We start from the raw sequence: 27,119 nt of genomic DNA, 5'->3' as shown, positions 1-27,119 counted from the left end.
ATCTGTCAAAGTGGTAGAAATTTAGTATCAACTTGAAGCTCCCATCTTTCTCCTGTGCTAAATTACAAGGCATTAGGGGACAGAGTGGAGGTTTGAGAGCCCCTCTGGTCCTTGAGTCAGTTTTCTCTGTAGGTTACCGTTGAGAAATCCACCATTTGCTGGTCCCAGGCCACGTTAATAGTTCCACTCATGTTATTGTTAAGATGTCCCTGCTTCCTGTCCATGAATTTCTGTGTTAAACCTGAGGGCTCAGAAACATTGTTTCCTGTGTGCCACACATCATCTGCAATCTCCAATGCTGTCCTTGACCTTATCTACTTGAGTGATGTTCCCCAAATTTCAGTCTTTTTCCTACTATACCCACAATTTTTTATTCATTTTTTGACATATCTGGTATGCTCAGTATTATTAACTTAATATTTTTAAAATTAAATGAAAAAAATTTAAAAGGAACAACATTACTGCAATAGAAAACTAGTATCACTTGTCATAAAAAATAGGCAGCTACAAACACACATTTTATGAAACCCAAATAATGTCATTACATTCTTGATGGATACTGTCTGCCAGGTCACATACCTCTTAGCCTAAACTTATGCAATAAAACGAGAAGGACTCTGCTCCAATGGGAGGGATTCTGGGAGAGGGAAATAAAATGGGTCAACGTTTCACAAGTAGAATCCCATTTTTGTTCATTTATACTTAAATCTAGAGGCAGGGTGGTGTGATAGGGAAAGCACAGCCCTAAAAGTCAGACCTAAGTTATACAGGTCACGGTCATTGACTAGAGGCGACCGGAAACAGGTCCGCTTTACTTTCTGGACCATTGTTCCTTCCTCCCTAAAATGCAAGAATCCAACAGCCTAGACTTCCCTTCTGCGCACCGGCTTGCCCTGAGGAGCTGAACTACATCTCCCACAATGCGCCGCGCGCGGCGCCAGGATGCCTATCGCCGCCTCAGACAGCTTTCAGTCTGTCCCTCCTACAACTCCCACAAGGCCCCTCGGTCCCGGGCCGCGGCCCGGCCCGGAGTGGGGGCGGAGGCGGAGGCGCGGGAGTTATGGAGGGGGCGGGCTCTGCAGGGAAGTGCGTCAGAGGAGGCGCGGGGAGAGTAGGGTGCTGTGGTCTGAGCTAGAGGGTGAAGCTGGCGGAGCAGGAGGATGGGCGGTGAGTGAGCGGGACCTGCGTCGCTGGGCGGGGGTCGCGTTGCGGTTCGATGTTCCCGGCGGTTTGAAGCGGGGCCCCCTTCCCGGGCGTGGTCGGGACTGGGCGGGTTCCGAGCGGCGGGTTTGTCCCTGGGCCGAGCCCTCCAGGGCGGGGCCTGGTCGGGTACTGGGGGACTCAGGATGGGGGCCGCACACGACTGCCCCGCCCCAGCCCTGGCCTTCTCCGGCCCCGCTGTGAGGCCCTGGAGGTGACCGCTCCAGGCGTCCGGCTTCGATGAACCGCCGTTCCCAGTGCTGGGACCCTTTAAGGTCATTTGAGAGCACCAGGATGAAGGGGGGATTTTTAAAAAATCAAAATGCAAATCCAACTTTTTGAGTTAACGTTGTCATTGCCCTTACCTTTCCTGAGTCACTTCCAATTTTCCAAACTCAGCAACCCCAGTTTGCGAGTCTGTTTTCGTGCACCTTTGTAAGGTGTTTGGTGCGGTCACGGTGTATACTTGCCGTGTAGTATTTGGCTCAGCGCGATCCGCCTTGAGTCATTTTACCGCGGCCATTTACTACTGCCGTTGAGCCCTGTCCACGCCTTGGGAGTGTTGATATTTTGAGAGTTTTCTGTCTGGCTGAGGAAGGATCATTTAGTTTTTGCGGACATATGTTGCACTTAGGGTTTAGGGAGAGAGCAAGGTTTCAGTTGAGGAGGTTCAGAAGTATAAGGAATAGGGAGAGTAGATAGGAGTGAAGCATTTGGCAGCGTAAAGAAGCGTGGCTTAGCTTTAATGGATTAGGGAGAGATTGCTATCTAGCATTATTATATGTTATTGTTCTCTTTGCTATTTTATACACCTAGAACAACCTTTCCCTCGGGGTTAACAAACATCTTCAACTCTGTTTTCCGTATGGCTCCTGACTCTTACCTTTGTTTTAGGAGGCTTCCCTCTTCAGAGGAAACTGGGAGAAGCCAATTTCCACTGCTTTTTCCTGTGTCTTTTTAACACTCAAACCCAGAACACTTAATCCTCTGCAGCTCGTGCAAAAATTCAGTCTGTGATTTAAAATGTGTGCACGGTAACACTGCTGACCATGGGCATGTCTGTTGTTTGTATCTGTAATGTGTATGTCCATTTCAGTGTTGTCTGTTTTAGTATGCAGGTGATAGACTAGAGAACAAGACCTCTGTCTCCGTAGCATCCTGGGTATGTGAGCATTCAATAAGTACTTTTATGAGAATGAGTTTTGTTTTAAGCTTAATTAAAAACATGCTTGCTTTCTAAAAAAAAATTCTTAATGGTTATATGTACGAAGGGATGGGGAATTGGGTAAAGGGTGCATTTGGAATAATTCAAAATAGTCTTTCTTATTTGTCCTTTAAGACTAACTTTCTTCTTTCTTCAACTTTTAAACAGAGCAGTCTGAATGCCAGAATGGATAACCGTTTTGCTACAGCATTTGTAATTGCTTGTGTGCTTAGCCTCATTTCCACCATCTACATGGCAGCCTCCATTGGCACAGACTTCTGGTATGAATATCGAAGTCCAGTTCAAGAAAATTCCAGTGATTTGAATAAAAGCATCTGGGATGAATTCATTAGTGATGAGGCAGATGAAAAGACTTACAATGATGCACTTTTTCGATACAATGGCACAGTGGGATTGTGGAGACGGTGTATCACCATACCCAAAAACATGCATTGGTATAGCCCACCAGAAAGGACAGGTATTTCTCTTATTTTAACTTCTCTCTTCTTTACCTGGTTAATAATAGACAAAACGACCTAGTGATTGCCCAGTTACATGTAAGCAGGTTTATTGGTTCTCTCTCTCCTTAAAGAAATAAATCATGTGTATCTTCTCTTTCTACCGCCTTCTCTCCCCAACTTCTTTGCATTACCATGGTACTCATCAATATTGGTTGGATGAGGAACTTTTCTTATCTTGGGAAAGCCATTAAATTTTTTTTTATTTACTCACACATTAAAACACTTTTTATTAATCTAACACGTCATAAAGAAATAGTTGGAAAAGTACATCGAAAGACTTTAAAAATATTTGGTAACTAGTAAAAGGACTACCATCGAAAATCAGCTCAACAAATTGTCCTTTTATGGGTTAGCTGTATTATAATACATATCTATCATTTACTCCTATGTTTTAGGGGATATAATTTGACCAGCTCTACATTTAAATCTGTGTAAGTATGAGACTGTTTTACAGCAATCTTGATGCAGAGTTTGTAGGTTACGAAATTTGTATTACAGAAGTAAAAAAAAAAAAAAACTAAACTTTTTCAGGTTTATTTTGCAGGCATTCTTATTTAACACTTAAAGTTTTTAATTTCCACTTATTAAAATGGTAGCCTTAGAACTCTTTGTAAGGAACAACGTTAATGACTACTTCTGTTGGCCACTTAGTGGGGAAGCATTGTATTCAAATCATAGCAGAACAGGCTTGTGTTACCATATATCAAAAGGATGATAATATGTCACTGTATCTGGAAAAAAAAGGAGGTAATTTGGAAGGAAAGGAGAGAAAGTTGGTTAAAATTCATTGTAAAATGTTCAGTTTGACTTGTGAGGTTACAGGGGCACTTGATATTGGAGTGTTACCATTTAGTCATTCATTAAACAAATAATTTATTGCATGCCTCCATGTTCCAGGGCCTCTTAGCTGGGAGAACATCAGGAAAGAGAACACAGTCCTTACTCCTGGGGAGCTAGCATTCTCATAAAGGATGACAGGCAATGAACAGAATGTAACAGTATAAACAGAATAAACAATTATTTAGTATGTTAAAAAATGACACGTGCTATGGCAAAACAGAACACAAAAGTGATTTGGAAATGTGGGAAAAGGAATATTGGTGGCCATAGGTTATGATTTTCAATAGGATACTTAAGGTAGGTCTCATTGAGAAGACACCACTTGAGTAAAGAATGTAGGTAAAGACTAGATGAAAGATTTGGCCATATGGGTAAATGGGGAGGAAGTCATTTAGGTTGGAAAGGACATCTACTGCAAAGGCCCTATGGCAGGAGCATGCCTGAAATATTCAAGGACCAGTAAGGAAGCCACTGGGCTGGAATGGAGGGAGAGATGGGAAGTTGGGTGTATGCTGTCAAAGACCTACTGTGGGAGTGGGACTGGGGCAAATCCTGGAGGACTCTAGGCATAATGAGAACTTCGGTGTTGACTCGAAGTACAATGCTGAACCATGATCTGGTCACTCTGGCTGAGAACAGAGGCAGCAGACAAAGGTGGAAGCTAGAAGACTCTGGTTAGGAGGCTATAGAAGTAATTCAGGTTAGGTGATGGTTATGACTCACACCAGAATGGTAGCACTGAGCAGCAGCTGAATTCTGGACATAGTTTGAAGGAAGAATTGCTGGGATTTCCTGATGGAGTGTAGATGTACAAGAATTTCTCTAAAGTTTCTGGTCTGAAGAACTGGAAGGGTGGAGTTGGCATTCCCTGAGGTGGGGATATGGTTGGTAAAGCAGGGTTGGATGAGAAGATCAACATTCCTATTTATTTCTGTCTTTGTTCCCTCCCCTTCTTCCTAGGCTTTCCACATAGCTATTCTGCCATTCATTTTACTGCTTCTACTTTATTTTTCTTCCTTGTGTCTATGTCTTCACTTGCCACTGAGAACCAGTGGCATCCATTGGACATCTATGAAACCTATGTGTCAGTCAGGGCCAGAGGAGTTGCTGACCCCTCTGGAAACGTCCTTTACTTTTTACTTCAGAGAATAATTACTGAAAGAGATTTTTGTTAAATGTTTATAATTAAAACAACAGGCAATTGTTCTTGTTCCAGAGTCATTTGATGTGGTCACAAAATGTGTGAGTTTCACACTAACTGAGCAGTTCATGGAGAAATTTGTTGATCCCGGAAACCACAATAGCGGGATTGATCTACTTAGGACCTGTGAGTACTTTGATTTCACCAGGACAGTTGGGGGAACAAAGATAATTTTATTTGTCTCTTTTTGGACTATGTTTTTGGAATCAGATGAGTTAGTAGATTGTGCCAACTTGAAATGAGATCTCTAACAGTATCCAATGAACTCTATTCTGTTGATATTTTAGAAGGTAGATACTTGCTTACCAAATTTCAAATGATTTGAAGTTGACAGGGGCAACTACTTCATTGGATGATGAGATCTAGACCTTCAAAAGATATTATTAGTGGGCCCATTTAATAAGAGGAAATTTAGTTGGGATAACTTATAAATTCCTCTACTTGAATTAAACACTTCCCATTGCTTGTGTTCAGATAGGTATATGTGAAAAAAGTTGACTGCAAGCTCTAAATGAGTCAGTGAGTTGTCAGGCCTGCCAGAAGTGTTTATCCAGTCTTAGGTGATAGTAACTAAAGGGTAGATGTCAAAAAATATGAAAGTATTTATTAGGAACAGCCTATTCCTTGATGATCAGGCGGCCCATGAAATACTGTCGTCAGATTTGAGCCTCAGTTTTCAGGGCTACAGGGACTTGCCCAGAAGAATGACCATGTTGTAAGAGAAAAGAGTGAATAAGGTGTAGGTATTCAGTTTTATAAAGAGAATATGTAGCAAGCAGTTTATTACTAGGAAAGTTTGAAGAAAGTAAGTTCGAAAAACACTTAAGAAGTTCCAGAAAGCAAAACCAGCACCAAAAGGTAAAGTTTGGTGAAGATCGATATGAATACATTTCTAATAATGAATATTGTCTGAAAATGGAATGGCATGTTTTGTAAGGTCATCAGGTTTTCTTCCCATGTTGATGAGGGATTTATGATAATTAAAACTACCTTTAGATTCTCTGCTTTGTGCTTTATGTATATTCTTTCAACAGCCCTATAAGACAGGTCATTTGTAATTACCATTAATTTACCTGTTATTACTGCCTTTAGAACCTGTAAAGACCTAGATATTGTTGGTAGGTAGAGTCAGACTGATATTTGTATCAAATCCTGGCTCTACCACTTACTGTGTTATTTTTACAAGTTATTTATGACTCTTGCCTCAGTTTCCTTAATTGCAAAATGGAATTAATAATCATACAGCTGTAGCTATGGGGGATTGGATTCAGGATCCCTTGCTAATTCCAAGGTTGCTAAAGTACCTTATATAAAATGGCATTGTATTAGCGTATAACCTACACAATCCTCCTGTATACTTTAAATCATCTTTAGATTGCTTATAATACCGAACACAATATCAATGCTATGTAAATAGTTGTTATACTATATATTTGTAAATTTGTATCATTATTTATTTTCTGAATATTTTTAACCCTTGGTTAGTTGAATCTGTGGATGCAAAACCTGCAGATATGGAGGGCTGACTGTACCTACTTTCTAGGGTTGTTGGGAGGATTAATACAGAAAATGTGTAGACAAACCTAGCATGGAACATAGTGAACCCTCAGTAATTGCTACCTGTTAGTGTCCTTTTACTTTTATCAGGACAAGGTTAGCATCCTGTTGAATATTGTGCTTTAGAAAAGAGGCCTCAATGTTAAAATACTTTCTCACTTTTTGAGAAAAGATCTAATTAGAATATGAAAGAAATTGCCATTGTGGGGAAAATGGTCTGAAATCATGGTAACATTTCTGTTCTTTCTTTTTAAAAATCAGATCTTTGGCGTTGCCAGTTCCTTTTACCTTTTGTGAGTTTAGGTTTGATGTGCTTTGGGGCTTTGATCGGACTTTGTGCTTGCATTTGCCGAAGCTTGTATCCCACCATTGCCACGGGCATTCTCCATCTCCTTGCAGGTAGGTTTTGTCATCATAGTTACCTTTTAGCTTCTTCCTGTCTCTTTAGGGACCAAAGAATTATAAATCTTAAATGTTCATGTATTAACTGCCGTGTCTCATTGCCTGAAAAGCCCTTTACTGTGCTTTTACCCAGCCATGTTTTGTTTTGTTTTCTGAATTTTCCCCCAAGGTCTGTGTACACTGGGCTCAGTAAGTTGTTATGTTGCTGGAATTGAACTACTCCACCAGAAACTGGAGCTCCCTGACAGTGTATCCGGTGAATTTGGATGGTCCTTCTGCCTGGCTTGTGTCTCAGCTCCCTTGCAGTTCATGGCCTCTGCGCTCTTCATCTGGGCTGCTCACACCAACCGGAAGGAGTACACCTTAATGAAGGCCTATCGCGTGGCGTGAGCAAGAAACTGCCTGCTTTACCATTGCCATTTGTATTTTTTTAAAATAATACTGACATTTTCCCCACCTCTCAATTGTTTTTAATTTGTATTTTATTTGCGGATATACCATTTTATTATGAAAATCTATTTTATTTATGCACATTCACCACTAAAGACACACTTAATACCACTAAAATGTATGTGGTTTACTTTAAGTGACGCCGTCTTTCAAATAAACTAATCTAGGCGTAGACAGAAAGAACTGGATAAAGACTTGACACAAATGTATGAAAGAAAATTGGCAGTAGGAATGTGACCCCAAACAAGTTGTGCTAATGTCTGTTAGACTTTTCAGTAAAACTAAAGTAACTGTATCTGTTCCACTAAAAACTCTATTAGTTTCTTGGGGAAACCTCTCATCTTTGTCAAAACTTTATGTTCACTTTGCTGTTGTAGATAGCCAGTCAGCCAGCAGTGTTAGTGCTGTTTTCAAAGATTTAAGCTCTGTAAAATTGGGAAATTATCTAAGATCGTTTTCCCTAAGCATTGACACATAGCTTCATCCGAGGTGAGATATGGCAGCTGTTTGTATCTGCACTGTGTCTGTCTACAAAAAGTGAAAAATACAGTGTTTACTTGAAATTTTAACTTTGTAACTGCAAGAATTCCAATTCAGCTGGGCGAGGATTAATCTTACTACTATTATTTTTAACTCTCCATAGGATTTTCAGTACTACCAAATTGTTTTGGATTTTTAAATTTCCTCTTCACATACCAGGGTTATGAAAAGTGTGCTTTCTTTTTAACATTATATTACAGTTACAAAGTAAAATTCCCAACTGCTATTTATTTGTTCCAGCCCAGTACCATAAAGAACGTTTCACCGTAATGACCCCTCCAGAGGTGGGAAACCTACCACAAGATCTAAAGTTTTGGCTGTCGATTAACCTCCAACTATGGTCTTTATTTCTTGTGGTAATATGATGTGCCTTTCCTTGCCTAAATCCCTTCCTGGTGTGTATCAACATTATTTAAATGTCTTCTAATTCAGTCATTTTTTTTTATAAGTATGTCTGTAAACATTGAACTTTTAAAAAAATCTTATTTATTTATTCCACTACTGTAGCAATTGACAGATTAAAAAAAAGTAACTTCATAATTTCTTACCATAACCTCAATGTCTTTTTTAAAAAATAAAATTGAAAATGAAAAGAGACTCAAAGAATTGTATGTAGAGTCTGAATTGATTTAAATCTCAACACTTTAGGATAAAGAAGTAGAGGGAATCTCCGGTTGACTGTGGAAAGTGCATCTTGCTGTACAGGGCTGTCATGTCCTGTGTTTGGGTCTCTTGTTTTATCTTCTGGAAAATGTGGGAACCCCTTCCCCCTATTAGAAATAAGAAAATCTTTATCTTTTATTTTTCAGAATTTTAAACTATGTTCTCAAAAGTAGTTCTGTTATCTCTACATGTCATACTTAATGTGGCTAGTTTTCTGTGAAGTCATTTAGTGGTTGTGGATGTTTGTGTTCTATAGTAAATAACCAAGTCAGCTTCTGACTTAGAACAAAGCCAGCATTACTCAGTAGCCAATTATTGCCAGTAAAATGGCTGGTTACTCAGGTTTCTATCTAATCTTAATTCTTGAAGATTCATTACCCTTCAGTCCCTTCTGTGGAAGGTGGAAAAGGGAAAAGCTAAGTGAACAAACAAAACACCTTCGGGAATGGGATAAGAAAATTTTTGGCAGCGTGACATTTTTGTGTTGGTCGGTTATTTTAAACTATGTCCCTGCCTCTTACCTCCCCAGAGTTACCTGGGAAGCTAGCACCGTAACCCCTGGTGCTGCATATGTGTTGTAGTTGGTATTTTTAGCATGTTGCAGGGTAGCTGAGGTTATCTTTCTCCTGCAAAGACTTTTTTCTTTGGAATATATAGGGCTGCATTGTTTCATTTAATATGAAACTGATTCTATTCAGGTTGTACTGTATGAAACTGCTCATATTCAAGCATTTTTGATCAACCTAATAGATAAAATCTGGCAAAGCAGATCCTATTAAATTTAATCTTTGAAAGCAACTCTGAAGTAAAAAATTAATTTTCAGATTTTTCAGAATGAAATTTTTTTTTTTTTGAGACGGAGTTTCGGCTGTTGTTGCCCAGACTGGAGTGCAGTGGTGTGATCTCAGCTCACCACAACCTCTGCCTCCCGGGTTCCAGTGATTCTCCTGCCTCAGCCTCCTGAGTAGCTGGGATTACAGGCATACACCACCATGCCCAGCTAATTTTGTATTTTTAGTAGAGATGGGGTTTCTCCATGTTGGTCAGGCTGGCCTTGAACTCCCGACCTCAGGTGATCCGCCCACCTTGGCATCCCAAAGTGCTGGGATTACAGGCATGAGCCACCGGGCCCAGCCTCAGCATGAATTTTGTGGCAATTTAAGAAATGTGTTTTAAGACCTTAATTCTAAAGCTCCTAACTAAATGATGTGGGTAAATATCCTCTATGATTTTTAGCATAAGACTCGTTTCAAAATTTATTAAGTATAGCCATAAAACACTAGAATTTGGTACAACTACAAAAAGGAATTCCAGAAGAATTTATTTGTTCAGATAACACTAAGTGTGCCTTCTGTCCGCATCGTATTACACTAGGATTTCAAATTCATAATGTAATGGGAATGTGTTAAAATTTTATCTGCTGTAGTAGTGTAATGTGCATTAAGGATAGGGTTGACAATTACTCCTACGTGAACTCATTTAGTCATATGATTTGAGAAGAATGAGATGACCACAAATCATGTCAATTTAGTTTGTTTTTCCATTCCAGAAACATCACCAAATTGCAGACTAGCACAGTTAAAACCTATAGACCGTGTCATGTTCAATTGACTGTAACATACATAGATCAGGTCATTTTAATGTAAAGTTTCACCAAAAATGAAAACGTGTTAACCTAATTTTGCTGATTGCAAAACTTTCTTTTTGTGATATGGAGTCTCACTCTGTCCCCCAGGTTGGAGGGTAGTGGCCCAATCTTGGCTCACTGCAACCTCCACCTCCCAGGTTCAAGGGATTCTCCTGCCTCAGTCTGTGGAGTAGCTGGGATTACAGGTGTGTGCCACCACGCCCCGCTAGCTTTTGTATTTTTAGTAGAGACGGGGTTTCACCATGTTGGCCAAACTGGCCTCAAACTCCTAACTTCAAGTGGCTCACCCACCTTGGCCTCCCAAAGTGCTGGAATTACAAGCGTGAGCCACTGCACGCGGCCTGATTACAAAACTTTCTCGAATTCTCTAGCAGCTAAAAGAGCAGTTAATGGGTGCAGCTCTGAAGATGCAAATTGTTATTTCACAGGCTTCATGCAGCTGTGTCCTGGCATAGATGGGTGGAGGCTTTTGTCCTCCATTCAGCACTCTTCTCAAAGGGAATAATGATTCATACCTTGAAAAGCGAGGAATAAACAAGGAAACGAATCTAAATTATTTTTCTATTGCTCATCAGGTGTTCTTATACTCCATCGTAATAAGATAGGCTTTTCCCTGGGGCCAAATTATATGCCATTATCCTGCCAATTCATAATGTGAAAATGCTCAATTGTAAAAAGAATAACAGAATTATTATTTGCCCTATAGAAGTTACCATATAGTCATTACATTCTCTTCAGTGCCAGAATTTCTATTACTAGCATTACATGTATACAAATATACGTTATTTGACATATAAACATTTACATACTTTCAGCAAACTTTTATAAAAGCAAGATCCAATTTATATTTGTATGTTTGCAAAGGTTTAGAGATGTGAAATGAGATTTTTTTTTTTCTGCTGTACACCTTTTAATATAGCTGAGTTACTAAGTAATGTGTCATCTTTACTGGTCCAGTGTTAGTGTCTCAGTATGTGAGCTTTACCTCACCTGTCCTGCAGCCTTTCAGCCCCTCCCAGCCTTTTGTTCGTTTTTTTCCGCCCTTAGCTTGTATCGTCATTGTATGCTCACAAGCATGTTTGGTTCTCTTGCTCCCACAATTTCCCATGACACCTTCCTTCACAATCCTCAGCCCTATCTTCATAGACTGTGCTGTCCAGTTTTCTTAATCTTCAGATATCAAGGATGGCTGTTCAGAACTACCAAGTTGATTCTATAAAAAATTATGCTGTATGACTTCAACTGCTTTATAATTCTAAGCATCTCTAATTATTGATCTTTTAACACCCTGCCACACATTTCCCAGGTCTCTACAAATGTTAGTTTTTGGAAACCTTTATTCTTCCTGCTTAACTTCCATGGAAGGAGTTTATGCTTTCTTTTAGAAGGGAATACTGGAGTCAACTCTTGTAGTATCTCTAAGCCTTATTTGCTTCTCTATATAAAAGGAGAATGTATTAGCTGGTTGGAGAGATTGCTGGAATCAGGGCATCCACAGGAGCAGCATGGCATATGGTGGTTAAGTATTTAGCTTGGGAGACAGAATATGAACTTTGTAATCCCAGGTCTGTCTCTTGTCTCTCAGCCTTTTTCCAAGCACCGCTTTTCCCATCTGTGAAATGCTGTGATTATCATGTGTCTTTTAGAGTTCCTGGGTGTGTCTGGGAGGGTGTTGCCAAAGGAGATTAACACTGGAGTCTGGACTGGGAAAGGCAGACCCACCCTCAGTCTGGGTGGGCACAATATAATCAGCTACCGGGACAGTCAGAATAAAAGGCAGGCAGAGGAATGTGGAAAGACTAGACCAACTGAGTCTTCTGGCTTCCATCTTTCTCTCGTGTTGGGTGCTTCCTGTCCTTGAACATCGGACTCCAAGTTCTCCAGCTTTGGGACTCTTGGACCTTTGACCACCGACAGAAAGCTGCACTGTGGGCTTCCCTACTTTTAAGGTTTTGGGACTCGGACTGCCTTCCTTGCTCCTCAGCTTGCAGACGGCCTACTGGGGGACCTCACCCTGTGACCATGTGGGTCAATACTTAATAAACTCCCCTTTATAGAAACATCTATCCTATTAGTTCTGTCCCTCTAGAAAACCCTGACTGATGCAGCCCTCAAGGACTAATTTAGAGCAGCAGTACCCAATTTAACATCCTAAACTTTCACCCCAGGCCTTGCACCCGCCACCTAAAACTCCCCAACCCCCAGGCATTTCAAATAACATGTCTGGGGGAAGGAAAGGGAGGGAAAGGCCTTGAGCCTTTGAGTAGGGAGTGCTGTGGCCTCTCCCTCTTCACCACAGAAAGTTAGGTGTAGACTCCCTCCTATGCGCTAGACACTATTCTAAGTGAACAAGTAGAGCTGCTCTGTAATTAATTCCTGACTTTAACATCCACAGAACTACTCTGGATTTAAACAGATCTGTTTGCAATCCCAATTCTTTTTACTAGCTGAGAAACTTTGGGCAAGTTCTATCATTCTTTAGTTCTCAGTAGAATAATAATGCCTATTTTTCATGTTAACTGTGAGGCTTATAAGGTAATATATGTAAAGTGCTTAGCATGGAGTCTGGTACATTTTAAGCTTTCAATAAATGGTAACCGTTATTAATCTTCAGATGATTTCAAATCCCCAACCCTGCCTTCTCTTCTAAACTCCAAGTCCAAGTTCCTAAGTGCCTTCAAGACAGCTCCATTTGAATATTTTCATGATACCTAAAATGTAATATGTTTAAATTTACACTCGTCTGTCTTTTCGTAGCTGCAACAATTCTCATTTGTTTTACATGTTTTCCCATCAACTAGACTTTTCATGTTGACATAATCTTTGACTCCTCCTGTTCCCTGGCCCTCTATATCCAATTAGTTATCAAGATTTTTTGATTCTATTTCAGTAATGCCTACCTCACTGAAATTCTGTGTAGTCACCTTAGTTCAGGTTCCTTCCTGGATGATGACAGTAGACTCTCTGCTGGTCTCCTTGCCACTAACTAGCTCACCTGAAACCCATTTTACACATCCTGCCAACCTAATTTCCTAAAGCGTAGATGTTATCGCATCAACCTTTTACCCCAAAACCTTCAATAACTCTCTCCTGCTTAGAAAAACAATCTAGAATAAAGTCTAGATTTTGTCTAACATCAAAGCTGTAACATTGTCTAGCTCTATCTTTGGATCTTCTTCTCTGATTCCTTTCCTTATACTTTAGTCACAGTGATTGTTACTTATACCCAGTTTGGACTTTCTTATATCTGTGATTCATCTTATATCGTCTTTATTTATGGAATGCTATTCTCCACCCACTCAAATCTTGATCTATACCACTTCACTGCAGTTCCAGTTGCAAAAATCATGATCACTTCTTTACCAACTGAAATAACTGAAGACTTGTCTCCAATGTCTTGGTCTTCTGAATCCCTGTAGCATTCTGAGTAACCCCCTTCTTGCTGCTTTTGTCACTTTCTACTTTTTGTATAACAGTGATTGTTGTGCATATCAACCTTCCTACTAGAACTTATTGCCTATTTAATCTTTGTATCCCTCCAACATCTTCCACATTGCCTTGCAAAGAATAGTCCCTCAATAAATGAGAGAGTGGCTTCTGAGTTATAATCCTTGACATTAATAGAAAGCTGCATTGTAAAATATATACGTGAAACTAGATTAACTAGGGAAGAATTAGAATTGATAGACAAGAGCTCAAATTGAACACCTTGAAGAGACTAGGCTATGCAATGGGTCCTTCAAGGTAATTTTGGGATTTACACCTCCCCCACTTCTTGCCCTGGAGCTGGAAGAAGAAGAGAGTTTGGTTGTTTGCCTACTGTGATATCACATCCATAATTTTACCCAATCACATAGGCTTTTGTGATTTTTGTTCACTTCATATAAAGTGCTTATACTAGAAAATGTTTAAAGATTTTTGATGACATGGTTAGAAGATAAAAGCTCAAAGCTGACCACTGTCGGCAAAGTTTGATGAAATAAATGTATCCTAATCTGTATTTAAACTATGAAGTAAAATGCTACAATGAAATCAGAGTATTGTTAGTTACAAGTTTAAGAGATGAGTGGAGGGGAACATAAATACTTTAACAAATCTCAAAATGAAGATGGCTGTTATTTCAAATGCACATTCATCAGAAGGTAACTTTTCATCAAGAGGAAACTTTACCATACATTTCTAATCTGTCCTGGTTACCCCCAAATCTGCCCAATATTATGCAATCTGTCTTGATTACTATAGTGGTGCTTGTCTTGATTAAAAGTAGATTCTTAACAAGTAATAATTTATTTCTTTCCACAGGAAATTACTCAGATTCTTGGCTCCATGAATAATTTTAATGATCTTCTACATTATCCTTGATAATTACTCATTTCTCAGTAATCTTTTAATTTCATCCCATGACTCTAAGGATAACTTCCAAGCTCTTTAAATGGCCTTAAAACTCATTGGCAATTTCTATACTTCAGACACACTGAACTTTTAGTTTTTCCATTGGGCCATGACTATGGTAGTTTAAAAACATGGCCTTAAAATCCTTTGATCAGTCTTGCATTGAGATTCCCACCCCCTTGAATGTAGGCTGGCTTGTGATGGTTTTGACCAATAGAATGTGCCTGAAACGACACTCTTCTCATGAGGTCATAAAGATCATGGGTCCTTAAACCAATTCTGGAACTCTCAGTCTTAGAACACTCCCGCTCCAAACCCAGATACCATGCTGTGAAGTCCAGGCCACATGGAGGGGTCCTGTGTAGATGCTCCAGCTGAAATCCCAAGCTAAGCTCCCAGCTGATAGCCAACAGCATTTCCAGCCATGTGCGGGAGCCATCCTGGATGTCCAGCCTTAATGAGCCTTCAGAGGACTTCAGCCACAGCTATTATCTTACTACATCCTTGTGAGACTCTAATAAAGAACCAACTAGCTGAGCCCAATCAACCTATAGAACTGATAGAAATAAAATGAATTGTTGTTTTACGCTGCTATGTTTTGGGGTCATTTGTTATGCAGCCACAGTATCTGCAACAACGCCATTTCCTACCACAGGCTTTCTCATGGTTTTTTTCCCCCCCCTTTTTCTGAATAGCTTTTTCTGACCTTTACGCTCCTGCGTCCCACTCCTTTTACCCAGGTAACTCTTATTTTTCAGATCAAAACTTAATATTTGCTACTTCAGTCAAGTTTCCCTAATTATCTATTCTGGGTTAGTTCTCTTACATTTCATCGCACTGTGAAGTTCTTGAATGTGGTAGTTTATTGACTGCAGTAGACAGTTAAGTCCAAATATAAGAGTGATTTCACTTGCTACTGCTCCTTTGAGACTCTGTAGATCCATTTTTTCTATACTGCCATAAAATCTAAGGTAGGGTTTTTAGTCATTTAATAATTAATTAGCCAGGCATGGTGGTTCATGCCTATAATTCCAGTTCTTTGGGAGGCTGAGATGAAAGAATGGCTGAGGCCAGGAGTTTAAGACCAGCCTGGCCTTTATCTCTACAAAAAATTACCAAAAGAAAACAAAACAAATTAATGAAGTAACCCCTTTTGAGGTAGAGAAGCACTAAAAAGTCAGTCTAATAATCACACTCCAGTTCAGTTAGGGAGGTGTAAAAACTCACTATTCAATGTTAAAACTCTTCTCTCTCTTAGCTTCGGTTTGCCTGTCGTTGGGAGGCTCACAGTAGGGGAGGAGGCTTTCTCAGCCTCTTCTCTCTATCCTCAGTCACTGACTGTTTCTGATCTCTCTATGGTCAAACCAGTGGGAGAGTAGATTAGGGCAAAGTATATTTCCATTGTGGCTGGTACTGTTGTCATCTGAACCTGGAGCCATGGAGAGCCCATGCATAATGCTGGCTCTTTCTCTTTTTAGAGCCATTCTGTGAGTTTCTCAGGGGCTTTTTGCAGATCTTCAGACTGCAGCTTTGCTAACATGTAAAATCAATATCTGTCCTTCAGCGGGCTGCCCCTCAATCCCATTCCTGGCAGGCTGTGATTCCCCTCTGTTGGGACCACACTGAAGAATTCTCTTTGGGTCTGGGCACAGTGGCTCACGCCTGTAATCCCAGCATTTTGGGAGGCTGAGGCAGGAGGATCACTTGAGGCCAGAAGTTTAAGACCAGCCTGAGCAACATGGCAAGACTTTGTCTCTACAAAAAATTTAAAAAATCGGCATGGTGGCACATGCCTGTTGTCCCTGCTACTGGGGAGGCTAAGGCAGGAGGATCACTTGAGCCCCAAATTTGAGGCTACGGTGAGCTATGATCTTAGCCTGGGTGACAGAGTGAGATCTTGTCTCTAAAAACTTTTTTAAAAAGAAAGAGTTCTCTTTTATTAGGCCCCCAGGCCAGCTCCTTCTCTTAGGAAGACTTTTAACCCACAAGAATCATGAAGGATTAATGGATATCTGTACAGTGGGAGTGCTGGTCTCTCTCAACTCACCTTGGGGTCTCACTATTTCAGGGCTGTCTAATCAAGCCCTTTCACCTTTGGACCCCTCAAAGGGGAGTCATATATTCTTCTATGGGTTTCCAAAACTCCAGGGGACATGTATCAAACTCTCTGAGTAAAGACCCTCTCAATCGGGTAAGTAGAGTGAGCGGGGACAAGCTTCCTCATTGCAATGGGTGGGACTAGAGGAAAGCCCGTAAATCTTTCTAGAGAATGTCTGTGTCTGAATTCTCCAAATTCCGATTAATTCCCAAGACTCATAGATAGTTGAGGGGGATAATGAATCAAAAGTCACAAGATAGGGTTTTGAACTACTCTCTGAAAATCCTGCACAGGAGTTGGTGTCTTAATTTGGAACGTGGAGCTTCTGATAAAACTAAATTGAGATGTCAGGAGAAATTGCACATAACTCTTAAACATTTATTAAATTGTAATGATTTTAGTCTAACATCTTCCTCCCAAGACTTCTGTAAGACCCATGACAGAAGAAATCTTGACTAACTTTGCTCATAGTGTGTGGTGTATTTTTAAAATGCTCAGTATTTATTGAATGACGGATGAATAAATAAATATTTAGATTATGCCACTGGCATTTCATTGTCTATGAACTAATTATTTGGTTATCCATAATACACATTTTTCAAATGTAAAAGTACATAGTCATACTCATAATTATTACATTTTGAGCTTATTTATTTTCTATCAGTCCTTAAACAAATAAGTTACTTTGTTGGTGTATATTTTCTCAAGGAGAGTAATATTTCTATCTCAAAAATAGTAATTTCCCTTTAAATAAGGGTTATGTATTTAAATATGAAGTTAAATAGAAGAAAAAATTGAGAAGGGAAGTATTGTGAAGGATAAGGTTCTACTAGGTTTACTATTGGTCAATTATATTAAATGTGCTATAAATATCCTACACCATTTTATTTTGTTTTTTAATAGCCTGCATTAGATACATTTCTATGAAGCAGGGATTGTGCCTATGTAATTCTTTTTACTGTGTGTGTAGCCCTTTATCATTACCCAAGCGATATGATTTGGCTGTGTCCCCACTCAATTCTCGTCTTGAATTGTAACTCCCACAATTCCCACGTGTTGTGGGAGGAACCAGATGGCAGGTGATAGAATCATGGGGGCAGGTCTTTCCTGCACTGTTCTCGTGATAGTGAATGAGTCTCACCAGATCTGATGGTTTTAAAAATGGGAGTTTCCCTGCACAAACTCTCTCTGGCTGCTACCATCGCCATATAAGAATTGCCTTTCACCTTCTGCCATGATTGTGAGGCCTCCCCAGTCATGCGGTACTGTAAGTCCATTAAACGTCTTTCTTTTGTAAATTGCCTAGTCTTGAGTATGTCTTTATCAGCAGCGTGAAAACGGACTAATACACCATGTTAAGAGGAACTAATTCAATACATTCTTTGCTGGGATGAAAGAAGACGTGCTTTACAGGAGGGGATGAGGAGGCAAGGAAGAGCAGCAGCAAAGGAGAACAGCCATCAGATTGCTGAGGAAATTATACCAGATTTCATCTCTTTGGTGCTCATTGCATGCCTCTCTCCAAGAATTCTCACCATGATACATTTCAGTCTTACTTTTTGTGTGTGTGTGACAGTATGAGACTGAGCGTGCTCAAGTAATGGGGTTTTTGGAGAGTCACACTCCCAGTTCAGCTGACATAAAACTAAGAATAGAACTTGTATGAGGGTTCTATTCGAACTATAATAGAACTTCTAAGAGGAACTGCCTCTTCCTGTGAACCCAGCTGCCCCCAGTCTTCCAGGAACCTCAGTTTGGGACATTATCTGGTCTTGATCTCTGAGAATTAATGACTTGCTTGATATATGCCTCATTCATCTGGGCTGTTTCTTGTTGAAGAGCAAGCAATATAGATTAATTGATGTGTGCTACTGAGACAATGAGTCACAACTCCCAAAGTTTTTGCCATTTTGACACTTTGCCATTTTGACATTTTGACACAAAAAAGTAACACCTTAGTCTTACTTTTTTGCTTCTTGTCTTTTATGCTTCCCTTTTTTCCCCCCATTTCTTTATTATTATTATTATTATTATTATTATAAGTTCTAGGGTACATGTGCACAACGTGCAGGTTTGTTACATATGTATACTCGTGACATGTTGGTGTGCTGCACCCATCAACTCGTCAGCACCCATCAACTCATCATTTACATCAGGTATAACTCCCAATGCAATTCCTCCTCCCTCCCCCGTCCCCATAATAGGCCCCCGTGTGTGATGTTCCCCTTCCCGAGTCCAAGTGACCTCATTGTTCAATTCCCACCTATGAGTGAGAACATGCAGTGTTTGATTTTCTGTTCTTGTGATAGTTTGCTGAGAATGATGGTTTCCAGCTGCATCCATGTCCCTACAAAGGACACAAACTCATCCATTTTTATGGCTGCATAGTATTCCATGGTGTATATGTGCCACATTTTCTTAATCCAGTCTGTCACTGATGGACATTTGGGTTGATTCTAAGTCTTTGCTATTGTGAATAGTGCCACAATAAACATACATGTTCATGTGTCTTTATAGCAGCATGATTTATTGCTCTTTGGGTATATACCCAGTAATGGGATGGCTGGGTCATATGGTATTTTTAGTTCTAGATCCTTGAGGAATCCCCATACTGTTTTCCACAATGGTTGAACGAGTTTACAATCCCACCAGTGTAAAATGTTCCTATTTTGCCACATCCTCTCCAGCACCTGTTGTTTCCTGACTTTTTAATGATTGCCATTCTAACTGGTGTGAGATGGTATCTCATTGTGGTTTTGATTTGCATTTCTCTGATGGCCAGTGATGACGAGCATTTTTTCATGTGTCTGTTGGCTGTATGCATGTCTTCTTTTGAGAAATGTCTGTTCATATCCTTTGCCCACTTTTTGATGTGGTTGTTTGTTTTTTTTTTGTAAATTTGATTGAGTTCTTTGTAGGTTCTGGATATTAGCCCTTTGTCAGATGAGTAGATTGCAAAAATTTTCTCCCATTCTGTAGGTTGCCTGTTCACTCTGATGGTGGTTTCTTTTGCTGTGCAGAAGCTCTTTAGTTTAATTAGATCCCATTTGTCAATTTTGGCTTTTGTTGTCATTGCTTTTGGTGTTTTAGACATGAAGTCCTTGCCCATGCCTATCTCCTGAATGGTATTACCGAGGTTTTCTTCTAGGGTTTTTATGGTATTAGATCTAACGTTTAAGTCTCTAATCCATCTTGAATTAATTTTCGTGTAAGGAGTAAGGAAAGGATCCAGTTTCAGCTTTCTACTTATGGCTAGCCAATTTTCCCAGCACCATTTATTAAATAGGGAATCCTTTCCCCATTTCTTGTTTTTCTCAAGTTTGTCAAAGATCAGATGGCTGTAGATGTGTGGTATTATTTCTGAGGACTCTGTTCTGTTCCATTGGTCTATATCTCTGTTTTGGTACCAGTACCATGCTATTTTGGTTACTGTAGCCTTGTAGTATAGTTTGAAATCAGGTAGCGTGATGCCTCCAGCTTTGTTCTTTTGATTTACGATTGTCTTGGCAATGTGGGCTCTTTTTTGGTTCCATATGAACTTTAAAGCAGTTTTTTCCAATTCTGTGAAGAAACTCATTGGTAGCTTGATGGGGATGGCATTGAATCTATAAATTACCTTGGGCAGCATGGCCATTTTCATGATATTGATTCTTCCTAACCATGAGCATAGTATGTGCTTCCATTTGTTTGTGTCCTCTTTGATTTCACTGAGCAGTGGTTTGTAGTTCTCCTTGAAGAGGTCCTTTATATCCCTTGTAAGTTGGATTCCTAGGTATTTTATTCTCTTTGAAGCTATTGTGAATGGGAGTTCATTCATGATTTGGCTCTCTGTTTGTCTGTTACTGGTGTATAAGAATGCTTGTGATTTTTGCACATTAATTTTGTATCCTGAGACTTTGCTGAAGTTGCTTATCAGCTTAAGGAGATTTTGGGCTGAGACGATGGGATTTTCTAAATATACAATCATGTCATCTGCAAACAGGAACAATTTGACTTCTTCTTTTCCTAACTGAATACCCTTGATTTCTTTCTCTTTCCTGATTGCCCTAGCCAGAACTTCCAACACTATGTTGAATAGGAGTGGTGAGAGAGGGCATCCCTGTCTTGTGCCAGTTTTCAAAGGGAATGCTTCCAGTTTTTGCCCATTCAGTATGATATTGGCTGTGGGTTTCTCATAAATAGCTCTTATTATTTTGAGGTACATTCCATCAATACCAAATTTATTGAGAGTTTTTAGCATGAAGGGCTGTTGAATTTTGTCAAAGGCCCTTTCTGCATCTATTGAGATAATCATGTGGTTTTCGTCTTTGGTTCTGTTTATATGCTGGATTACATTTATTGATTTGCGTATGTTGAATGAGCCTTGCATCCCAGGGATGAAGCCCACTTGATCATGGTGGATAAACTTTTTGATGTGCTGCTGGATTCGGTTTGCCAGGATTTTATTGAGGATTTTTGCATCAATGCTCATCAGGGATATTGGTCTAAAATTCTCTTTTTTTGTTGTATCTCTGCCAGGCTTTGGTATCAGGATGATGTTGGCCTCATAAAATGAGTTAGGGGAAGATTCCCTCTTTTTCTATTGATTGGAATAGTTTCAGAAGGAATGGTACCAGATCCTCCTTGTACCTCTGGTAGAATTCAGCTGTGAATGCGTCTGGTTCTGGACTTTTTGGGGTTGGTAGGCTATTAATTATTGCCTCAATTTCAGAGCCTGCTAATAGTCTATTCAGGGATTCAACTTCTTCCTGCTTTAGTCTTGGGAGAGTGTAAGTGTCCAGGAAATTATCCATTTCTTCTAGGTTTTCTAGTTTATTTGCGTGGAGGCATTTATAGTATTCCGTGATGGTAGTTTGTATTTCTGTGGGGTCAGTGGTGATATCCCCTTTATCATTTTTTGTTGCATCTGTTTGATTCTTCTCTTTTTTTCTTTATTAGTCTTGCTAGCGGTCTATCAATTTTGTTGATCTTTTCAAAAAACCAGCTCCTGGATTCACTGATTTTTTGAAGAGTTTTTGTGTCTCTATCTCCATCAGTTCTGCTGTGATCTTAGTTATTTCTTGCCTTCTGCTAGCTTTTGAATGTGTTTGCTCTTGCTTCTCTAGTTCTTTTAACTGTGATGTTAGGGTGTCAATTTTAGATCTTTCCTGCTTTCTCTTGTGGGCATTTAGTGCTATAAATTTCCCTCTACACACTGCTTTAAATGTGTCCCAGAGATTCTGGTATGTTGTATCTTTGTTCTCAATGGTTTCAAAGAACATCTTTATTTCTGCCTTCATTTCGTTATGTACCCAGTAGTCATTCAGGAGCAGGTTGTTCAGTTTCCATGTAGTTGAGCGGTTTTGATTGAGTTTCTTAGTCCTGCATTCTAGTTTGATTGCACTGTGGTCTGAGAGACAGTTTGTTATAATTTCTGTTCTTTTGCATTTGCTGAGGAGTGCTTTACTTCCAACTATGTAGTCAATTTTGGAATAAGTGTGATGTGGTGCTGAGAAGAATGTATATTCTGTTGATTTGGGGTGGAGAGTTCTGTAGATGCCTATTAGGTCCGCTTGGTGCAGAGTTGAGTTCAATTCCTGGATAGCCTTGTTAACTTTCTGTCTCATTGATCTGTCTAATGTCGACAGTGGGGTGTTAAAGTCTCCCATTATTATTGTATGGGAGGCTAAGTCTTTTTTAAGTCTCTAAGGACTTGCTTTATGAATCTGGGTGCTCCTGTATTGGGTGCATATATATTTAGGATAGTTAGCTCTTCCTGGTGAATTGATCCCTTTACCATTATGTAATGGCCTTCTTTGTCTCTTTTGATCTTTGATGGTTTAAAGTCTGTTTTATCAGAGACTAGGATTGCAAACCCTGCTTTTTTTTTGTTTTCCATTTGCTTGGTAGATCTTCCTCCATCCCTTTATTTTGAGCCTATGTGTGTCTCTGCATGTGAATGGGTCTCCAGAATACAGCAAACTGATGGGTCTTGATTCTTTATCCAATTTGCCAGTCTGTGTCTTTTAATTGGACCATTTAGTCCATTTACATTTAAAGTTAATATTGTTATATGTGAACTTGATCCTGTCATTGTGATATTAGCTGGTTATTTTGCTCATTAGTTAATGCAGTTTCTTCCTAGCATCAATGGTCTTTACATTTTGGCATGTTTTTGCCAATGGCTGGTACCTGTTGTTCCTTTCCATGTTTAGTGCTTCCTTCAGGTTCTCTTGTAAAGCAGGCCTGGTGGTGACAAAATCTCTAAGCATTTGCTTGTCTGTAAAGGATTTTATTTCTCCTTCACTTATGAAACTTAGTTTGGCTGGATATGAAATTCTGGGTTGAAAATTCTTTTCTTTAAGAATGTTGAATATTGGCCCCCACTCTCTTCTGGCTTGGAGAGTTTCTGCCAAGAGATCTGCTCTTAGTCTGATGGGCTTCCCTTTGTGTGTAATCTGACCTTTCTCTCTGGATGCCCTTAACATTTTTTCCTTCATTTCAACTTTGGTGAATCTGAGAATTATGTGTCTTGGAGTTGCTCTTCTCGTGGAGGATCTTTGTGGCGTTCCCTTTATTTCCTGAATTTGAATGTTGGCCTGCCTTACTAAGTTGGGGAAGTTCTCCTGGATGATATCCTGAAGAGTGTTTTCCAACTTGGTTCCATTTTCCGCCTCACTTTCAGGCACCCCAATTAGACGTAGATTTGGTCTTTTCACATAATCCCATACTTGTTGAAGGCTTTGTTCATTTCTTTTTCCTCTTTTATCTTTAGACTTCTCTTCTCACTTCATTTCATTCATCTGATCCTCAATCGCTGATACTCTTTCTTCCAGTTGATCAAGTCGGTTACTGAAGCTTGTGCATTTGCCACGTATTTCTCGTGTCATGGTTTTCATCTCTGTCAGTTCGTTTATGGCCTTCTCTGCATTGATTATTCTAGTTATCCATTCTTCCATTCTTTTTTCAAGATTTTTAGTTTCTTTGCGCTGGGCACATGATTCCTCCTTTAGGTCTGAGAAGTTGGATGGACTGAAGCCTTCTTCTCTCAACTCGTCAAAGTCATTCTCCTTCCAGCTTTGATCCGTTGCTGGCAATGAGCTGCGTTCCTTTGGAGGGGGAGATGCACTCTTATTTTTCGAATTTCCAGCTTTTCTGCCCTGCTTTTCCCCCATCTTTGTGGTTTTATCTGCCTTTGGTCTTTGATGATGGTGATGTACTGATGGAGTTTTGGTGTGGGTGTCCTTTCTGTTTGTTAGTTTTCCTTCTAACAGTCAGGACCCTCAGCTGTAGGTCTGTTGGAGATTGCTTGAGGTCCACTCCAGACCCTGTTTGCCTGGATATCAGCAGCGGAGGCTGCAGAAGATAGAATATTGCTGAACAGCAAGGGTTCCTGTCTGATTCTTGCTCTGGAAGCTTCCTCTCAGGGGTGTACCCTGCCGTGTGAGGTGTGGGGTGTCGGTCTGCACCTAGTGGGGGATGTCTCCCAGTTAGGCTACTCAGGGGTCAGGGACCCACTTGAGCAGGCAGTCTGTCCGTTCTCAGATCTCAACCTCCATGTTGGGAGATCCACTGCTCTCTTCAAAGCTGTCAGACAGGGTCATTTGCATCTGCAGAGGTTTCTGCTGCTTTTTGTTTAGCTGTGCCCTGTCCCCAGAGGAGGAGTCTACAGAGACAGGCAGGCCTTGAGCTGCTGTGGGCTCCACCCAGTTGGAGCTTCCTGGGGGCTTTGTTTATCTACTTAAGCCTCAGCAATGGCAGGTGCCCCTCCCCCAGGCTCGCTGCTGCTTTGCAGTTAGATCTCAGACTGCTGTGCTAGCAATGAGGGAGGCTCAGTGGGTGTGGGACCCTCCCGGCCAGGTGTGGGATATAATCTCCTGGTGTACCATTTGCTAAGACCCTTGGTAAAGCTCAGTATTAAGGTGGGAGTTACCCGATTTTGCAGGTGTTGTGTGTCTCAGTTCCCCTGGCTAGGAAAAGGGATTCCCTTCCCCCTTGTGCTTCCCAGGTGAGGCGATGCCTCGCCCTGCTTCAGCTCTCGCTGGTCGGGCTGCACCAGCTGACAAGCACCAATTGTCTGGCACTCCCCAGTGAGATGAACCTGGTACCTCAGTTGAAAATGCAGAAATCACCTGTCTTCTGTGTCTCTCACCCTGGGAGCTGGAGACTGGAGCTGTTCCTATTCGGCCATCTTGCTCTGGGTCCTGTCTTTCATGCTTTTTACCTGTTTGCCTTTCTTTCTTAATATAGTGTTTGAATGCTTCAGCTGGTGTCATGCATTTAATAGATCCTGAGACACAGACTGCACCCCTCCCCTCACAAATAACATGGAATATGTGCCACCACATTTGTTTTAAAAATAAATAATTTTTTAAAAATATGGAAGCATAACACATTTCATTTCTGAGTCCAATCAATCGTCCTCTTACTCATGTGGCAGGAAAGATAAAATCTATCCATCATGTTTGCCTCAATTTAGTATTCTAATAGTGGAATATGTACTTGCTATAGAGTTGGAGAAGTATTTTGACTAGAATAGTTTAGGTGCCCCTCATATTACATTACTTGACCTACGCGTCGGGTTAGTCTATACATATTTGCCTTCCAGGCATGAGTAAATAAATTTTCCCTGCCCTGTTATCCCCACTTGTGGTATCCTAGAGTAACTCATTTAGTCTATATTCAGATTGATTGCAAACATTCAAAACATGTCTCCTCCCAACCCCTGACTGCCCATCTTAAATGGTATACCAGTAAGCTCCAACACCTGCATTCAGGTTAGAATGTCCTAACATGCCCATCAGGGCATCATAGCCAAAAGGCTGTTGTTTACTTTTCTCACATTAATTCTCTGGTTTTATGAAGAACTAGTTCCACATAGATACATATCTCTGTATAAAGTCATGTTTAAAACAATCTCCAGTAAGTTATTCTCCCAGTAGAAATTTTGTGACTTTTATCTCAGTCAGTTTTCCTTCATTTCATAAGTATTATTTTATCCTGAACTTCTAAAGGGAGCGTCAAACAAAATAGACCTATAAGTCATATCGGTATATGACTCATTTCTCCAAAGTTATCACACTGATTTGATAATACATGCTGTCCTACATTAGTTTTTGGCTTTCTTTCCTTATGAAAATGGAGCTACCTTTATTGTTAACACCTTAAACAGGACTAACTGGTATCTGTTCTCTGTTCCCTGGGATTGATGTTGATTCATCAACATAAACAAAACATAAAATTACAATGCAGAGATGAAGCTAATTCAAACCAAATAAAATAGCAAGTTTATAGTTAATAAAAGGGTTGGTCAATAAACATATTTAGTAAAATGTATTTACTTAAAATGAATTATATTGATTATTGTTCTACCATATTTCTATCAAGTTCATACCTATATCTCCTGCTCAGTAAAACTGAATAATTTTTTTTATAAAGAATGTACAGCTCAAGAGTTAACTGTTTACTGTATAAGATTTTCTTTTTTAAAATAATGTATTTGGCTTATATTTTTCTTTTAAAGTTTTCTTAAAGTTTAAAGGAACAATTAATATTTTATCTCTTTTTTTGTTAACCTCAGTACAAAAGTACAGTTGATGACTTGACAAAAGGGCTGCATCTATGGCTTGAAGGTGCAGCGCTTTCAAGTCATCAACTGTATTTTTGTACTGTTGAATTTCTCCAACAGTAACAAAGGAGAGCATGCTTCCAGCTGGAGCTGAGTCCAAGCACACAGCCATTCCTGCACACGCATGCGTGCAAACAAGGAAGCCCAAGTAGGAGAAGAGGAAAGAGGTTGTAGGGATTTGGGAAGAAATCTGATTATTCCCCAGAGGAAAAGACAAATCTACTTTCCTGAAATCGCCCTGAAATCTACTTCCACCCTCAGAACTTAAAATGAACTGCATCCTTCTTTTCATCTTCATTTCTTCCCCAGTGAATATGATCTCCAAACCATTATTTTTTCTTTGAACTGTAAATTTTCCACTCATGGATGATGTAACCAACAGATGCAATCTCTGAGAAGATGGAAGTCGGGGCCTCTTACTATAAAATTGACCTAGCTGGACTCAGGAAACCAGGGAAGAAGTCAATGCAGGCATTTAAAATGTAAAGCTTTTTCTGGTTAAACCTATTTATATTTCTTGTAGGTTGAGTATTTCTTCCCAATTTTTCTCCTCTGGTGTATAACAAACAGGTCAAAATTTCCCATCTTTCCTCCTGGTACTAGTTGAATCCTACATTGCATACTTAATGCATAGTGAAAAGGTATCTAGCAGAAATACACACCCCAAAAACACACCACCGTTTTATTAGGTGCCCAATAAATTCTGTATTTAGCTTATTTATTTATTGTTATTTTTGCTTTTTCTTGACCCACTACATGTGACTGCAAACGAATTAATAAATTATCCCTTCTGGAA

The 27,119-nt window shown here is 39.9% G+C and overlaps 1 protein-coding gene across 16 annotated transcripts; it reads left to right on the top strand.

Annotated features, from left to right (window-relative positions):
- Positions 1-947: 947 nt before the first annotated feature.
- On the top strand, positions 948-27,119 carry CLDND1 (claudin domain containing 1). 16 transcript variants are annotated; one of them, XM_025377875.1, is made up of 6 exons: positions 948-1,167; positions 2,319-2,362; positions 2,573-2,882; positions 4,982-5,092; positions 6,785-6,922; positions 7,095-8,518. In XM_025377875.1, the coding sequence occupies exons 1-6, from the start codon at positions 1,161-1,163 to the stop codon at positions 7,313-7,315; spliced, it is 831 nt and encodes a 276-aa protein (XP_025233660.1). In that variant the 5' UTR covers positions 948-1,160; the 3' UTR covers positions 7,316-8,518. The 16 variants fall into 16 exon arrangements, with proteins under 16 accessions (XP_025233660.1, XP_025233668.1, XP_025233667.1 ...); XM_025377879.1 differs by having other exon boundaries at positions 954-1,167; positions 2,312-2,362; XM_025377880.1 differs by having other exon boundaries at positions 1,029-1,167; positions 2,297-2,362.

The sequence above is a fragment of the Theropithecus gelada genome, chromosome 2, assembly GCF_003255815.1.
Source record: "Theropithecus gelada isolate Dixy chromosome 2, Tgel_1.0, whole genome shotgun sequence".
Classification (NCBI taxonomy): Eukaryota; Metazoa; Chordata; class Mammalia; order Primates; family Cercopithecidae; genus Theropithecus; species Theropithecus gelada.
Note: the sequence above shows the minus strand (reverse complement) of the source record. Positions and strands in the feature narration are given on the sequence as shown.

What these genes read in the sequence shown, in the direction of transcription:
- CLDND1 (XM_025377874.1), top strand. Translation starts at nt 2,462, where the DNA reads ATGTACGAAGGGATGGGGAATTGGGTAAAGGGTGCATTTGGAATAATT. An exon ending in TAGCCCACCAGAAAGGACAG is followed by an intron (nt 2,883 to 4,981) that starts GTATTTCTCTTA and finishes TTCTTGTTCCAG; the next exon opens with AGTCATTTGATGTGGTCACA. An exon ending in GATTGATCTACTTAGGACCT is followed by an intron (nt 5,093 to 6,784) that starts GTGAGTACTTTG and finishes TTTAAAAATCAG; the next exon opens with ATCTTTGGCGTTGCCAGTTC.